At 39.2% G+C, this 18695-nt stretch overlaps 1 protein-coding gene across 2 annotated transcripts in view; it reads right to left on the bottom strand.

Moving 5' to 3' along the window:
* Positions 1 to 269: 269 nt before the first annotated feature.
* The window catches only part of LOC126237025 (fat-like cadherin-related tumor suppressor homolog), a 363960-nt gene continuing 345534 nt past the window's right edge, over positions 270 to 18695 (bottom strand). For both annotated transcript variants that reach the window (XM_049946768.1, XM_049946769.1), the window contains 5 exons: positions 15778 to 15892; positions 14895 to 15055; positions 11603 to 11736; positions 2259 to 2431; positions 270 to 1076 (listed from right to left, as the gene is read on the bottom strand). In XM_049946768.1, coding sequence (XP_049802725.1) covers positions 993 to 1076; positions 2259 to 2431; positions 11603 to 11736; positions 14895 to 15055; positions 15778 to 15892 — 667 coding nt within the window. In that variant the 3' untranslated portion in view covers positions 270 to 992. The remainder of the gene's footprint in view (positions 1077 to 2258; positions 2432 to 11602; positions 11737 to 14894; positions 15056 to 15777; positions 15893 to 18695) is intronic.

The following is an 18695-nucleotide window of genomic DNA, read 5'->3' as shown; positions in this document are numbered from 1 at the left end:
AGTTGAGGTAGAAATGGTAAATTATTCAAGTAAAAGTTTAATTTGTGGAACAAACAGCTTTCCATGTCTTTGGTTTATCTTTACAAAACTCATTATCTCAATTTTTTTATCACAAGAATGCCATTTGACTTTGATACTGTCAAACTCTACACAGACATTAATAAACAAGTAATTATTAATTCATGGTGTAGGAAACTGTACAGTGGCATATATCACAAAACAAATTAGAAACAACACATGAATTGAATTCCATATAAGGTTGTGGCTTCGTAAGCATATTAATATTCTTTCTCATTTCTGAACAATACATAATGTACAATCTGCATATGTATCACAGACTATGATTTTTTTGTTAAAGTTTTCGTTGTTACAGCAAACTGAGCTTGATATAGTGAAATATCATTACAATATGTATGCAGTGTTATTCATTTTACTGAAATTAATAATTTTATGACCTGTGTCACTATGCATATTCATTGTCCACTAATTAAGGAACTGAAGGCATTCAATTTACATTCTTTTCAAGGTTTCCGAGAGACATCTTGTAAATTAAATTACAGTAAGGCCCTATATGATATGCAGTCTGCAGTATTTCACAGTTCCATACAGGTGAAATACGAGTTTTGTCATACAATAATTACTAACAGACAAATACATTAAGAAAATAATTAAACACTTTTCCTTTTTAAGACAATTTAATGATCTAATGCCTCTATAAATATCACCCCAAATAGCAAATCCATACAGTTTATAGAGGACCTAATATAATTTTGGATGAAGCATTCAGATTTCTTACATTACTAAAACCACCAAGAGGTTGTAGAATTTTATTCCGAGGTCGGTACTCCAAGTGCCTGGGATACAACTTCATTTTTATCTCTATATTTCAGTCTTAGGAGCATTTCATAGCTCAAAGTACAGATTATGGTTATAGACTCAGAATAAACTTAACAATTGTCATATATAAATTACCAGTTTCTCATCATTGGTTTCTAAAAATAGACTGTGAGGTTAGCTTGTTCTGAATCCTGCTCTCCTGTAATGGGGGTTACACTTACATCCGGGTCAAGCTCCGTCTGCAAAAGAACATGTCTGTCATTGCAAGTAACAGCCAGATATAATGAATAATAATTGATATGAAGGTTAAAAATTATGTTTAATTTCTTTGGAATTACCAATCACAACTACATATAACAACATCACGTACCTTAGTAATTTTTAAACTGTTTTCTCCTTGAAGTATAATGATTGTACCCTACAATTTGGTTTCAGTAATTAACTTTCCAATACGGTGGATAAAGACAGTAGGACCCTGACTGATAATGTTTTCTTTGATGAAGTTCAAAGTAAGAAAATAAGTGTTTACCCGCAACAAATGCTCTCCCTGATCATAATGCACAGTTATTTAGGTTAAATAACATAGTACCTCAGTTGAAATCAGTTAGAATAATTAATAATTTCAGGAAAATGTTTTTAAGAATAGTTTACAGGAGATGACATGGAATGTAATTTACAATCAACCAAATGCTAACAAAGTTTAGTCTATTCCAAGATAAATTCATATAATTATTTTAAAATAGCTTTCCACATAAGCTAATCATAAAGGACACTAAACAGCCATGTAAAAATCCATGGATCACTAGAGGGATTAAAGTATCTTGTGAATGGAAATGTATCTTTTAGCAAGAATAAGTAGGGGTCTTGCAGTAGTTACACACTACAAAAACTAATTGAAATTATTAAAAAAGATTATAAAAAGATCAAAGAACAAGCACATAATGTCAGAAATCAGTACTTCTGATTAGAATGCTAGTGTCATCAGCAAAAATTACAGCTTTTCAACTGTCCTTTAATGTCACTGGAGTATCGTGTGTGTAGGGCTAAATAAGAGAATCATCCATGACCGATCCTTTTGGGACTTCACGTGTTGTGTTGGCTGCCACCGCCCCCCCCTCCCCCCCCCAACACCCCTCCTTTAGAAAGATGTTTTATTCCCAACACACACCCTGTCAATTGGATGCACCACTTTCTTTAATTTACAGCTCCTGAACCTCTTGTGAAAGTGACCTAAAGAGAACATTCTAGTAGTTTTTGTCTTTTGATCTATTATTCTCCTTTTACTCACAGACCTTGCCAGAAGCCAACTGTAAGACAGTTGGTAGCTGTTTTAAAAGTATCCGCAGAACCTTCAATACATTTGCAAGTATGTACATTTCACTGTCTCAGTACTTAAATTTGTTTCCTTCTCAGTCACCCACCTTGGGGATTTGAGGCGCTGCTGCTTCATCATCCCAACTTAATTTCTTGACACGTCTGGGAATGGATCCAGCTGGCCATCCAATACCTCTAGTTGAGTCAGATGGAGGCACTGGTGGTGAAGGAACTGTAGGTGGTGCTGGAGCTACTTTACTTGTTGCAGATCGACCACCAACTGCACAAACAAATATCTCCATTAGTTAGAAGTGAGTAAGACATTTTTGTGCTATAATATTTTATGTATCGTATTAAGTACAATAAAAAATGAAATTCATTTAAATTTTGAAGCAAGAGGCACATTAATATTACTACAAGCAAAAGTACTCGCAGCTTTATTTTGTTTTTAGTACATAATGGAATCTTTTGTCAAAATCACCCGCAATGTGCACTTTTTTTTTTTAATTTTAAAGATGGGTCTAGGCAACAGGGGAATCTGGTAAATCCCCTACACAGGACACAGGATATCACATTCACTATAGTTGAACTTGGCATTTTGTAATGAAAATCTGTCCTCACAGTCGCTAGTGAGCATGCTATCATAATGAGTGTAAGGAAGTGTCACAATGGACAGCAAATATATTATTGTTGCACAAACAGCTTACAATGAACTGAAACACACTATTCACTAATGGTTACCGTAGTGATGCAACACACAGTACAGTTCAATTCCCACATTTAGCAGTTACCAATGAAAGTACTGGTGGTCCAGTCTTCCAGCACTTACAGCTTCAGACCTAGAGAGCCAAGATACCAACATTTTTAAATATCTTGATCAATCTATTGGTAGATAATGGGAAACACAAATGGTGTGATACAGTATTGAAGAAGGAAAAGTAAAGTTCCTACAAACCATGGATCAACGAAGACACAAACAGTAAAAAATTAAGAAAGAAAATATTCCTGCATAAATACTGATAAACTAAAAGAAGTGCATTACTCAGGTTGTATCTGTATGCCATAGGCCTACTAATGACCATTCATCTACACTGGCGTTGATTCAAGGGAACAAACTAAAACCATATCCCCCCCCCCCGTCTATCTCAACTGTGTCCTTTAATCTCCCGGGATATGTGAGAGAGAGAGAGAGAGAGAGAGAGAGAGAGAGAGAGAGAGAGAGAGAGAGAGAGAGAGAGAGAGAGAGAGAGAAAGAGAGAGAGAGAGAGAGAGGGGGGGCCAGTAGGAGATAGAGAGAGGGGGAAGGGGGAAGAGAGGAGGGAATGCAGGAGGAAGCTGAATGGGGATTTGACTGAGTGATTCATTCATTCATTCATTCACATTGTATTCAGTAAATACCACAAAGGAAGGGAGCATCCAGGGTTGGGGAAGAAATCAAGTTATGAATTGACATGCAGTAGCAGTCACTGATAGTTACTTCTGTCAGTACACTAATAATTAATTGGGACTAGTGAATACCCAAAGATAATAGTGGGAATTACTAACAGATTACTTAATGTACATAAGGACAAAAAACAGCTACTTTTAAAAAAGCCTCTCCTCCTCATTTTACAGCACCCAGCTGCTGCTGCTTCCATACAACACCCAAAACAAAGCATTTATGTAACTTATATATCTAAAAACAAAGATGATGTGACTTACCAAATGAAAGTGCTGGCAGGTCGACAGACACACAAACAAACACAAACATATACACAAAATTCTAGCTTTCGCAACCAACGGTTGCCTCGTCAGGAAAGAGGGAAGGAGAGGGAAAGATGAAAGGATGTGGGTTTTAAGGGAGGGGGTAAGGAGTCATTCCAATCCCGGGAGCGGAAAGACTTACCTTAGGGGGAAAAAAGGACAGGTACACACACACACACACACACACACACACACACACACACACACACACACACACACACACACACATTTGTAAAGTCAAAGAGTTTGGGCAGAGATGTCAGTCGAGGCGGAAGTACAGAGGCAAAGATGTTGTTGAAAGTCAGGTGAGGTATGAGCGGCGGCAACTTGAAATTAGCGGAGGTTGAGGCCTGGCGGATAACGAGAGGAGAGGATATACTGAAGGGCAAGTTCCCATCTCCGGAGTTCGGATAGGTTGGTGTTAGTGGGAAGTATCCAGATAACCCGGATGGTGTAAAACTGTGCCAAAATGTGCTGGCCGTGCACCAAGGCATGTTTAGCCACAGGGTGATCCTCATTACCAACAAACACTGTCTGCCTGTGTCCATTCATGCGAATGGACAGTTTGTTGCTGGTCATTTCCACATAGAAAGCTTCACAGTGTAGGCAGGTCAGTTGGTAAATCATGTGGGTGCTTTCACACGTGGCTCTGCCTTTGATCGTGTACACCTTCCGGGTTACAGGACTGGAGTAGGTGGTGGTGGGAGGGTGCATGGGACAGGTTTTGCAGCGGGGGCAGTTACAAGGGTAGGAGCCAGAGGGTAGGGAAAGTGGTTTGGGGATTTCATAAGGATAAACTAACAGGTTACGAAGGTTAGGTGGATGGCGGAAAGACACTCTTGGTGGAGTGGGGAGGATTTCATGAAGGATGGATCTCATTTCAGGGCAGGATTTGAGGAAGTCGTATCCCTGCTGGAGAGCCACATTCAGAGTCTCATCCAGTCCCGGAAAGTATCCTGTCACAAGTGGGGCACTTTTGTGGTTCTTCTGTGGGAGGTTCTGGGTTTGAGGGGATGAGGAAGTGGCTCTGGTTATTTGCTTCTGTACCAGGTCAGGAGGGTAGTTGCGGGATGTGAAAGCTGTTTTCAGGTTGTTGGTGTAATGGTTCAGGGATTCAGGACTGGAGCAGATTCGTTTGCCACGAAGACCTAGGCTGTAGGGAAGGGACCGTTTGTCTGTCGACCTGCCAGCACTTTCATCTTTGTTTTTAGATATATTTTTCCTACATGGAATGTTTCCCTCTATTAAATCATTTATGTAACTTCTCACATACACAATAGGCCATCTACATCCTGTCAAAGTCAAGATCTGTTTAAATCAATCTAGAGTTATTTATATTTTACATCCAAATCTTCAGATAAATTGCAAAAGGAATAAATAATGAGGTATCCTTTCACTTAGTATCCTTAAGTGTTTGGGGGTTTTCTGTTTGCTCTTGACATAGACAAGTAACCTGTTAGACACTTTTGCAGCAGAATATAAAACTGCACTTCGAAGCTTATACAGGGCACATATTGTAATGGAAATTACTTTCATTGTGAATCTCTAAGTTCATTCCTAGCTCACTTTTTATTAATCACAAATGCTTTTAGAGTGTGCAGTAAAACACTGTTAAGACAATCCTGTTTAAAACACTTTCCCCAAGTAACACATTTCTTGGATGGTTCCACAAAAAGTTGATAAGAGTTTCTATAAAATATCTCCCACTTAAAATGATCCTTTTACACATAAGATGCTCTGCTCCTCTCTTTTTATGAAGCCCTAGAAAGTGAAATTTAGGAAGTATGCTGAGCTGGAGATACTTTTAATGCAATGGATATGCCAAGCTGTGTCTGTATTGATTCCTCGCAGTAGAAAAGTAACGGCTCTAGAAATTTTAATCAAGAGGAAAACAGAAAATTTTACTGCATCTATATGTCAGCTCAAATGTTTAAAAGACATGCTCCAATCTATGAATGATGATGGTCCTTCCTTGGAAAATAGTCTCTCAATATTGTTGATGGCTCAGTACGAAAAATGCTTTAAAATCTTTTGTAAACTACCATTTAAGTCCACAAATCAACAACAAGCCTGGATGGTACTGGGTGGTTATAATCAAAGTGCAGCTACACACAAAGGTCTAGTGTGGGTGTAATAATTATATGGCAGCAACACATGGTAGATATTCTAATGTGTTAACACAGAACCAATTTATGCTGGGAAAACATTAGTTCCAGTTTTGGTCACCAGGTGAAAATCTAGTGCTGTGAATGCAAGAAAAATGTATAGAAATGTTTCCACGCGTAATGGATTAGGAACACGATGTAGCCAAAAAAGGGTGAACAAATGAGAGAGGCATAATGTTTATCTTATTATCAACTAATGCTTACACAACTTGTCCGGTATGAGTGCCAGAGACATTGATGAGATGCTGCGTCAATAAAATGACGTGACCAACAGTTGCTTGCGCAACTGTGGAATCTGAGCAACGTTTCATGTACACTGGCCTTCAGATCTATGTTGCACACATCTAACCCTTTGATCTTTGTCTGTCCAACTACTACTCCCCCTACTGCATCCCCTCCTCTTCCCCCACTACTCTCCATCTCCTAGTGGCCACTCTTCATAACCCCTCTCCCTCTCAACTGTCCTTTGATGTCACTGGAATATTGAGTATATAGGTTAAATAAGAGAGAGAGAGAGAGAGAGAGAGAGAGAGAGAGAGAGAGAGAGAGAGAGAGAGAGAGAGAGGGAGAGAGAGAGGGGGGGGAGGGGGAGGGAGAGAGAGAGAGAGAGAGAGAGAGAGAGAGAGAGAGAGAGAGAGAGATAAAAAAATTCTAACGCAGACATTAGCTGTAACAATAACTTTTATTTAGAATGTTACAGTTCCTTTCCTTTTACAAAACGTCATATAAACACGATTACGGACTACAAATGTAACATATTTCACTTCGCTCTGAACAACATCATTTTTAGCCGGTTCATCACCAGCGATTTCCACACCAATATAAAATGGGTTGACACCCTGAAATAGTTTATTTTTACACTTACACATATTTTCTAAATCTGGCCATCCCTTTACTTTATTTATGTCTGCACAAGATCGTTACGTATGTATATAGAATTAATGTACGGGTTGAGCGACTAACTTTAGATGATAGAGCAAATAAAAAAATCTTTGAAGACCAAGGGGTACTGGAGAAGATACGTATAGCGTGTACTAACAAGTTGGGACCTTTTAGCCTTAAGCCGGAACGTTCGTCTGGCGTTCCATGGAGGAAATATTCTAAACATAATCGATTTAAATTTGTGTACAAGTCTACCTTTAGGAGAGGGGGGGCGAGGGAGAGAGAGGGGGAGAGGGGGGGAGAGATAGAATCTGAGAGGGAAGGTGGCCAGTGGGAGATGGCGAGAGTGGGGAAGGTGGAGGAGGAAATACAGTAGGAAGTTGGAAAAAGAAAGGGGGAGGAGGAGTTGGACAGACAGAGAACAGAGGGTTTGGTGGCCAGAGAGATTTTTTTTTTTTTTTTTTTTTTTTGGGGGGGGCAAGAGGACATAGGAAACAGAGAGAGAGATAAGGAATTATCTGAATGGCACAGAAAATATGGTAGATGTGATGTACATGTACAGACAGACAAATCACAACACTTCGGAAAAATTGTTAACTTATTCAAGAGAAAAAGATTCACAAATTAAGCAAGTCAGTTATGTGTTGGTCTACCTTTAGATCTTATGCAAGCACATATTTGGTTTGACATTGATTGCTAGTGTTGTTGGATATCTTCCTAAGGGGTATTTTGCCAAATTTTGTTCAACTGGTGCATTAGACGTCAAAATCCAGAGCTAGTTGAAGCACCCTGTCCATATGATAAAAAGCAAAACAATCCTGTAGTGTTTGAATACTGTATCTGTGGTTGTGTACTTGAATCCATCATGTCAATTAAGCAGCATAGCATTGCAAAGTGATATGAAATGGAATGAGCATGTAAGATAGGTAGTAGGAGAGGCAAATGGTCAACTTTGGTTTATTGGGATGATTCTACAAAAGTGTAACTCATTTACAAAGGGAACTATCTATGGCACCCTAGTTCGCCCCATTCTTGAGTACTGCTCAAGTGTTTGAGATACCCACTGGGATGGATTAAAGCAAGCAAAGTATGCTGCTAGATTTGTTATCAACACACAAGTATTATGAAATGCTCATGGGAATCCCTTGGGAGAAGAAAACATTCTTTTCATGAAACACTATTGCAAAAATATGGAGAATCAGCATTTGCAGCTGACAGCAGAACAATTTTACTGCTGCCAACACGACAGATAAGAGAAATCAGGGTTCACACAGAAGAATATAAACAGTAGTTTTTACCTCACTTCATTTGCGAATGGAACAGGAAAGATATAACTAACAATGGAACAAGGTAGCCTCTGGCACACACCGTATGGCAGCTTGCAGAATATGAATGCAGAAGAAGATTAATTTTGTATCTCTCTAACAGATGATATGGCAAAACTATTATTGGATGGTGAGGCCTGCGATGACTACCTAAGGTACTGTACTCGCTCTAGTTTTGATGGTCATGTTTTCATTCCTGTGTTTTACACTACTAATAATGTTCCGAACTGCTTTTGGTTTCTATTTGGAATCTACAATTTTCTGTCCATACTGCATGGTTGGTTAATTGGTTGGTTTGCTTAAAGGTGAAGGGGACCAAACTGCAAGGTCGTCGGTCCCTTGTTCCTAATAAAACAATGCCACAAGTGTGAGAATAAAACGGATGAAATATATAACAAAACGGAAAGAAAGAAAAAGCCACAAGAACAAAGGGAAGGCAACAAACACTAAAATGAACAAAAGAGGACAAGAAAACAACAGAGAGATGCTAGAAACAGAAGAAAGTAAAACATGAAAGCAGGTTGCAGTTGCTGGCCAACCACGAGAATAAAAAGGGAAAGCCAGCCACTCTGCAAACACATTAAAACCTCTACCCTAAAAGCACTTGGGTGGAGGACACAGAGGGACAAAGGACATCTGCTAAAACGTAAAACTAACGCTGCTGTGGAGGCATTGTTGCCCAATGTGGAAGGCAGGGTGCTAGGAAAGTTAAAAGTCTGCCACAGAGCGGCTAAAAGTGGGCAGTCCAGCAAGAGGTGGACGACTGTCATTTGGGAGCCACAGTGACACAGGTGGGTCTTCGCGACGGAGTAGGTAACCATTTGTTAGCCATGTATGACCAATGCGGAGCTGTCAGAGGACAACTGATTCCCTGAGAGAGGCCTGCATGGAAGACTTCCACACATTCATAGTCTCCTTAATGACACGCAGTTTGTTGTGCATGCTGTTATACCATTCTGTCTTCCAAAGATGGAAAACCCTGTGGTGTAAGACAGGTCAGCTTTGGAGATGCCTACCTCCAGATGCGGATTCCGCGTCGCCTGTTTGGCAAGCCTGTTGGCAAGTTCATTGCCAGGGAGTCCGACGTGTCGTGGGGTCCACAGAAACACCACGGAACGGTGGGACTCTTCCAGGGCGGATGCTACCAGAGGGTGGCAAGGGTAGCACTGGTCGATAGCTTGTAGGCTGCTCAATGAGTCAGTACACAGGAGAAATGACTCGCCAGGGCATGAGCAGATGTACTCAAGAGCACAAGAGATGGCCACCAGCTCTGGAGTGAAAACACTGCAGCCAACTGGCAAGGAGTGCTGCTCAATATGTCCTCCATGAATATATGCAAAGCCTATGTGACCCTCAGCCATTGAGCCATCACTGTAAACTGCCTCAGACCTCCAGAACACGTCAAGAATCGAGAGGAAGTGACAGTGGAGGGTAGTGGGGTTAACGGAGTACATACGGCCATGCAAAAGGTCCAAATGAAGCTGCGGCTGAGGCGTATACCATGGAGGCGTATTTGAACGGACCGCAAGTAGCAGTGGTAAAGGGAAGGACTCCAGTTTGGAGAGAAGGTACAGCATGCGAACCACAATCGTTAGCCCCGATCTGGGCCACCGATGCGGGAGATGGACTGCCACGGGTGGGAAAAGGAGACAGCAATTCAGATGCTCAGGGGAACTATGAATGTGTGCTGCATAACTGGCGAGCAGTTTCACACATCTGATCTGCAGTGGAGGGACACCAGCCTCCAGCAGTATGCTGGTCACCGGACTCGTCCTAAAAGCTCTTGTTGCTAATCGAACAACATAGTGGTGCACAAGATCAAGTAAAGGCAATGTTGAAGGCGCTACCGAACCATAAACCACACTCCCATAGTCAATTCGGGATTGGACAAGGGCTCTGTAGACCTGCAGCAGCGTACAGCAATCTGCAACCCAACTGGTGTTGCTCAGGCAATGGAGGGCATTGAGGTGCTGCCAGCACTTCTGCTTAAGCTGACAAAGATGAGGGAGCCAAGTCAATCGAGCTTCGAAAGCCAGTCCCAGGAAATGATATTATAGTGAATGGATCATCATTAAGGTAAAATGTGGGTTCCGGATGAATGATATAACGCCGACAGAAGTGCACGACACACAACTTTGTGGCTGGAAACAGGAAGCCGTGGGCTAGAGGCCATGACTGCGCCTTGTGGATGGCTCCCTGGAGGCGCCACTCAGCAACAACAGTACTGGAGCAGCAGTATGAAATGCAGAAGTCGTTTGCATATAGAGAAGGCGAGACGGAGGGCCCGACAGCGGCTGCTAGACTGTTAATGGCCACTGAAAAGAGAGAGACACTCAACACAGAGCCCTGCGGGACTCCATTCTCCTGGATATGGATGGAACTATGGGAGTCACCAACTTGGACATGGAAAGTATGGAGAGACAGGAAGTTTTGGATAAAAATCAGGAGTGGTCCCCGAAGACCCCACTCATACAATGTGGCAAGGATATGATGTCGCCAAGTTGTGTCATGTGCTTTAAGTAAGTAAAGAAATATAGCAATCAAGTGTTACCGTCTGGAAAAGGCTGTACAGATGGCAGACTCAATGGAAACAAGATTATCAGTGGCAGAGCAACCCTAGTGAAAGCTGCCCTGACATGGAGCCAGCAAGCCATGTGACTCCACGACCCAACCCAATCGCCGACATACCATATATTGCAGCAGCTTACAAAGAACGTTGGTGAGGCTGATGGGCCGATAGCTATCCATGTCAAGCAGGTTTTTGCCAAGTTTGAGCACCGGAATGATGGTACTCTCCTGCCATTGCGATGGACAGACGCCATCGCACCAGAGCCAGTTGAAGATGATGAGAAGATGTCGCTTGTACTCAGATGAGAGATGTTCAATCATCGGGCTGTGGATGCGATCAGGCCCAGGAGCTGTGTTGGGGCAATGCGCAAGGGCACTGAGGAGCCCCCACTCTGTAAATGGGGCGTCATAGGATTCACTGCAGCATGTAGCGAATGAGAGGATGTTCCGTTCCAGCCGCTGTTTGAGAGTGCGAAAGGCTGGGGGGTAATTCTCCGATGCAGAGGCTCGAGCGAAATAGACACTGAAATCTACAAGTAGAATCAATTCTCAACCATCATTCCTGCTCCTCCTGAATAAGAGTCCCTAGTTTAAGTACTGTATTACTTCATTCAGTAGCAAGTCTATGATTGGTATTCCAAAGATTGGGTTGGACAGGCAAATGAGGGTCAGCATGTTTGAAATATGAATGGAGACATTGTCAGCAGTAATATTAATTTTTTTGTCATTACTGTTTTTAGTTATTGTCTATAATATTTCTTATCTTACCTCTCACTGTCGCAGTTTCAGAGTCACCAAAAACAGGATTTTCCACCTTATCTGCTGATCCAGGTGGCAACTTCTTATGCTGTATTTCACTGGCTGCATACCCAGCAGCCTTTGTAGCAGCTTTCCGACGTTTACTGTTTGTGGTTGAGATAAAATATCCCATTTTTATTACTGACTCAAACTGAATCAGAGGTATGTTGCATGTGCTATATATACAAGCTAACACTAAATTACAAATTTCGATCAAATAACTGATTTGTAGAGCTCTGAATAACAGTGAAGATTTAATATTTAATAATGTACCTAAGCAGTACAGTGAATTTATTTATGCTGGATACAAAGTTGAGAAGTGGGCAGATATACTCAAAATGTGAACATATGAGTCTCTGTGAACTACATTGTAGAAACATGTAAGAGACTAATGTTAGACACATGATGCACATAAAAAACATTTATTCTTTGTAGCAACCTTCACGTTATCAGGGTTGTTACAAGTTGCCCCACATAAAATTCTCTGACAATTTTCTAATTTCCAGACACAGTTTTAGTATTTTCCCATGGGAAATTCTGGGATCTGAATGGTAAGCAAGCAGTTAAGTTGATGAAAAAATTTGCAGACCTTTCTCAACTTGTAATTAAGCCTAATTTTGAATGAACAGCATGTTATTGTCTCCTTTACAAGATTTATGATTAGAAGGGTAAGTTGTGTAAATAAAGGCGATTTTTAGTTAAAGGATTTCTGAGTTCATTGAGTTAATTGGAACTCTGAATTAACAGCAAGATTTTACTTCTTCTATCATATAGGTTTTATGAGCTTTCCAGGTGAGAATGTGTCAGGTCAGGTCAGATCAGATCAGATCACATCAGATCAGATCAGGCAGGAAGCACAGAAGGAGTACACAGTGTAACATAATATTAAAGTTTCAAAAATAAGCTCAGCCAACAATGATTCATGGTGTCTCCATAAACAAACCACTTCATCTGTTGAGTAAAAATGAAGTTTTCTAGCTTTTTTAAAAATTTCCTCAACATTTTCATGATGTGTATGAAAATCCCTGACTTCCAGAATATATGGCAACCCTGGTTGTAAAATAAATCCAATAAATATCTGCATGAAATTTGAAATCGGCACTCTCTTTGCTGCGGAGTAAATATTCATTCTGGAAAAAAATCTAATTGATGATTGCAGTTACAGAAATTAATGATTATGAGATAACAATGGTATAGGATTATCATCCGTTACCGAAAAATCTTTTCCTTCTCTATAATTCAAACCTATCTCCAGCTTCACCTTCCCCTCAGATTTCAATGAACTAGGTGCAAAGAGTTAATGTGTCTTCCATTATGCTGTAGGTTGCTCAGTTCTTCCTTTCATAGACATTTTGTAAACAGTTCCTTTCATTGTGCCTGTTTGTGAATCAACGTCTCTTTTATATGGTGAGTAGCAATCTATTCTTTTCAAAATCTAGTTCATTTATGACTTCAGGAGCTTATAGTATCTGATTGTGTCAGTTGTAATATTTTGTTAAAGAAGTTAAGTTTTTTTCAGAATATGTAGTTCAGCACATGCCTTGTTTAGTTCTTATTTAACAAGTGGAATGCAGAAGGCTACCCGGAGTGGTTCAAGTAATACGATGAGGGATGCTGCGACATCTGTATGGGGAGGAATTACAATGGGAGTCCCCACAGGATTGAATCAGTGGCCTACTGGAGTTCTTGCTTTATGTTAAAGATATACCATTTAATTTGAATCACAAAGCAGAATTAGTCCTGTTTGAAGATGATACAAGCACTGTTGTGGAGCTGAGGAAAGAGCCATCAACAGAGAGAGAGAGCATTACATAATATTTTTGTGAAAATTACTGACTGGTTTTGCAAAAGTGGGGTAACTTTAATCTTTGAAAAACACAGCTCATCCAGATTTATAGTGTGAAAAATATTCCACCTCCTATTAACCTAGCATACCAACAAGAAAAAATAAACAGGGTACACAATTCAAAGGTTTTGCTTGTGCGTTTCATGAAAACAAATGGATAAATCATATCAAACAACAGAAAATCCAGGATACAATAATGACAATATTATTTGCCAGTTATCAAATAGAGGAGATGCTGAGTCACAGACAGGAACAATGGAAAGACTCCTAAACATTTAATCTTTTGGCCATAAAGACCTCCTTCTAAAGCTGAAAGCTTAAATGTATAGCGGTCTTTTTGTTGTGCTTGTCTGTGGCACAGCATCTTTTTTATTTGAAAAGACCAAACGGTAGATTGCTAAAACATTTATTCTGCTACATTTGCCTTAAGAGCAACTGCCAAATTTGGGAATATATGAGTCAGTAAGTTAACATATTTTGCATATTATCAGTCACTGATGTATTATGGGATAATATTCTGGGATATTGCTCACTTAGGCAAAAAATATTCAACATAAAAAGAAAACAGGTCTAATTGTAAATATGTCTGAGGTTCACACACATATGTTGCAGGCACCTTCTTAAGCAGGTGCGAATATTAACCACAGCATATTTATACACATATAATATTGGTTATCAACAATACACCTTAGTTTTGGAGTACCAGGTATATTCACTAATACAACACTAGAAGGAGAAATAATTTGCCTTACTATAATTAATCTAATTTTGGAATAGAAAGGGGTGAAACATGTAAGTATAAAATTCTTTGACAATCTGCTAATGGAAATAAAATTTCAGAGAGAACAGAAGTGTTTTCAAATGTAGATTAAAGATGTTTCTCCTTAACTCCTTCAACACAGTAGAGAAATTCTGGAACAGAAATAATTAGTTATTTTTATAGAAAAACCTGTAAATAGCCAGCATGTAGTCATACAAATTTGAAGGTTTCTTTCTGTAAAAATGACGAATTATTTCTATTTCAGAATTTCTCTATGGTATTGAAGCAGTTAAGGAGAAACACAGTCTACGTTTGAAAACATTTCTGTTATCTCCCAGGCATTTTATTTCCATTAATAGGTTATTTCAACTGGCAGATTTTCAAAGAGTTTAGTGCCTGCATATTTCATCTCCAAAGTATGTCCATCTTTTGGAGCACTGTGGGCAAATTTCCTCAGCTTTAGTATTGATTTGCAGTCTAATAAATGCAACAGTTTCAGTTTCACCATAAGATACACAGTCTGTTTGCATACTCGCACAGTGATAAGAGAGATATATCCACTGGAACAGGGCCTTGGAGGGTGCATTTATTTGATAAACTATTATTTTAGTAGGATACATGAAAATGTTTCATAATAAATGCATAATTTTACTTACTGTTTATAAATGTACAAAACTAAAGCAAATATAATTAAGGCCAGAAGTGCAAGGAGTGTTCCAAATATGGCCATGAGGAGGAAGCCTGTTCCTCCAGGAGACCATGCACCTTGTGCTCTCACAAGGGCTTCAGGAAAGAACACTGTAACAGGAACTGATGCCTGCAACATAAAATTTCTGGTTAAGCAACTCTTCTGGTATTTTACTGATGCCACTATAACTCGCATTTGATAATTCCTACGGTTATAAAAAGTTTAGTTGTTATAACATACGTGCCGCAAGCTGATGCATGCATCACAGCAAAAGGGAATTGAAAATACACAGATAAATAGGAATTTATTTTATTGTAAGTTTCCAGTCTCAGGTCATACCAAATGGTTTTATGTGCACTGATGCAGAAAGTGGACAATAAACCCATTTTGCCTACAGGACAGTCACTTTGGTTCCCTAAGACAGCATGCCTTGTCTACATAAATGCATATCTCTCTCTCTCTCTCTCTCTCTCTCTCTCTCTCTCTCTCTCAATAAATTCACACGACAACATGATCAGGATGATGAAGGGAGTTTTTTGGGTGTAATTTGGGGTGTTTAATTGGACATTGCACTTTAGCACCAAATGTGTGATGATTGTCTCTCAGACCTCTTGACTACTTAGGACTTCAACTCTAAATTTGTGACTGGGCAGGTATATTTAGAAATGCTGAAACTCACTCTATATGAAGAGGGTACTAGGCACAGGCAATAGTTGCCCTGCTTATTGTTTAGAGGTTGAAAGTGAAAGAACATGATAAGAATCAAAATGGGAATGTCAAATGTACCACAATTACTGACCTTCAACTGCTATCACTAAATAAGTTAATAAGTACATATATAGTGTACTAACCTCTCTTGGTGGTATTCCTGAATCTCTCGCAACTGCTACAAAATGTGCTGAACTACTGTTCAGTTTTGAGATATCCTGAATGGATATTTCTCCTCTGTCATTGATGCTAAACACCCTGGAATGAAAATCATAGCACTGCAACATTAATTAAAGAGGCTTAACAGCAGTGTGCTCCCTTTTTCAGTTAACAAATTGAAAACAATAACAACTTGATAGCTATCTCTCAAAGGCCAGTATTTATAATATGTTTTAATAATGGAATTTTTATTGTCTCTTTATCAGGTAGATTGTTACATTAATTTGATGTGTTATGAACTAATAATGAAATTAAATTTAGTTAATTTAAAACTCAATAATTTTATATTGAATACATCAACATCTTGGTTGATGTGGTTCAAAAAGTATGACGATTTAGAAATTGATATTAAATGCCAAATCAAACACATAGAAGCTGTACACAGAACAGATGATATCAACTAACTTCTACTTGCATATTCTTTAATTATATTGTAGATTTTGTTAAAATATGAACACTTATTTATTGAACAAATTTTGTAAACGTATGTTCGAAAGTGAGTACCAAATGAGGAATTTGTTGTTAAATAAAACAACTAAATAATAAATGATAGCAGCCAGGTATCCAATGCATTTAATGGTCACTTCAATGAAGCCACACAGCAGATTGGCATGGACAGTTCAGAAGAGAAAGTAATACAATATAAGCAATAAGTCTGGAAGGTAGGAGATGAGGAACTGGCAGAAGTAAAGCTGTGAAGACGAGTCATGAGCCGTGCTTGGGTAACTCAGTTGGTAGAGCAATTGTCAGTCAAAGACAAGGTTTTGAGTTTGTGTCTCAGTCCAGAAAACAGTTTTAAGCTGCCAGAAAGTTTTAACAAAAAAGTTATCTAAGTATCCCATTTTCACTCACTAATGTCTTATGGCATCATATTTTGGTGTAAGCTGTCATTGAGGAAAAAATTGTGTTGATTGCACAGACACATACAGCAAGTATAATGTGTGATGTCGACTCTAGAACTTTTGTAGATAGCTCTTTAAACAATTAGTCATAGTGACAACAGCCTCACACAATGGTAGCCGGTAATCATGTGCTCACAGCACACTGGAAATACCTCACTAAAATTATGCTATTTCCCTTCAAATGTATGCTGGTATGCAAATAAAATTGATGAAAAAATGTTTTGTGGCACTCTCTCTGAAATAACTAGAAAGTAGTGTTGAGTGCTGGAAGGATGGTCAGCTGTACTATGATCATTTCAGAGAAGGGAAGCAAGCTGTCCGTTTTTGACTGCACATGGTCTGATGTGACATCACCCCTGCCGGTGCTAAGTGCGCCATGCTGCTCACAGCACCAGGTCAGTAGTTTTCTTTGAAAGTGTGTGTAAAGTATTGTGCAAGCAACATGGCAAATTCTGCAGATGATCTGCGAAAAGAGGTCCTTTTCCAGTCAGTAGACTGATCTTAGCGCAATAGTTACAGCTAATATCTTAACAATAATAAGTCCACCAGTCATGGTGATATAGTGAAACAAGATCTGTTTATTTTTTAAATATTGTAGTACAGTGATAAAATTTTTCACAAGCCACTGCTGGCCTCATGGTGCATTATGAAGTTTATTGTCAACAGTCAGTCACAATTTGAAAACAACAGCAACATTCATAAACATAATAGCAGATGGAAAAGTGATTTACTCTATTCATCATTCAGCCTTTTTTTAGTGATGCACAAGAAGGAGTAAGGTATTCAGCAACAAAAATATTTCAGCATCTCCCCACATGATAGATGCAAAGAATTTAATGAACAACACCTAATGCACAACTCCTCCCACTCCACAGAAGAATTTCAGAAGTTGTACAATTTGTTTTGGTGCTTGCTGATAATTAATCAAATAATGGATGAGTCAGCCTCCATGTTATACAAAAATCTAAAATTTCCGTCCTGGAAAGTTACTTTGAATTTCAGACAATACATCAAATTGTGCAATACATACTATGCTCACCTTTCTGCTAGAAGAGTCGCCAGCACCTCCCCTACCCCTCCCCACATTTAAATTCACAGTGGCAGCTCACAAGCCTAAAAAATAGGCTAGGGATGAGACTGGTCATAAATATCCCTGTGGCCAGCCTAATTCCCTCGTAGTAAACTGAACCACTACTTCTAAGTATAACGTTCTAATGAATCTGTACACAGGGCATCCATACGAAGCATGTCCAGAAAGTAACTACTGTTTTGTTCTATCACCACTGCAATGCTAGTGTCACAATACAGCACATTCACACTCATCTCTCTGGTTCACTGTGTTTCCACTGACGCCATTAACAGACAGATTGCGTTGTGCTAACATTTGTTAACAATCATTCAAAATGTTTAAGACAATATCTGAAACTGCCAACTCTGAAATGTGATCGTTAATATGATTTTTGAACATGAAGAATGTTACGAGAGCTTAAATTCATTACCGTCAACTTGTAGATATATATGGTGAAAATGTAATGACTGATAGAATGGTGAGAAAGTGGGTGAGAACAATGACTGCTTGGTTGAGAAAGTGAATGAGAAAATTTGTGAAGACAGACATTTCACAACAAGAATGTTTTGTGATAAGTTTCCACAAATTTCCAAAAACTGTTTTGCATGAGGTTGTCACAAATGACTTAAATTTTCATAAATTGTGTTCCTGTTGCGATCAGAAAATGCTTGTGAATATCCACAAAATGAATTGATTTGGCATTACTTCGATATTTCTTACCCAATATAATGATGAGGAGTGAATTCTGTAACAGAATTGTGACTAGTGATGAAACTTGGGTTTGTCACTTCACTCCAGAAACAAAACAGCAGTTGATGGAGCGGAGGCATTCACGACCCCCGAAAAATAAAAATTCAAAACAATGTTGTCA

This window comes from Schistocerca nitens, chromosome 2, assembly GCF_023898315.1.
Source record: "Schistocerca nitens isolate TAMUIC-IGC-003100 chromosome 2, iqSchNite1.1, whole genome shotgun sequence".
Taxonomy (NCBI): Eukaryota; Metazoa; Arthropoda; class Insecta; order Orthoptera; family Acrididae; genus Schistocerca; species Schistocerca nitens.
The sequence above is the reverse complement of the archived record's forward strand: the minus strand, read 5'-3'. Positions and strand labels throughout refer to the sequence as shown.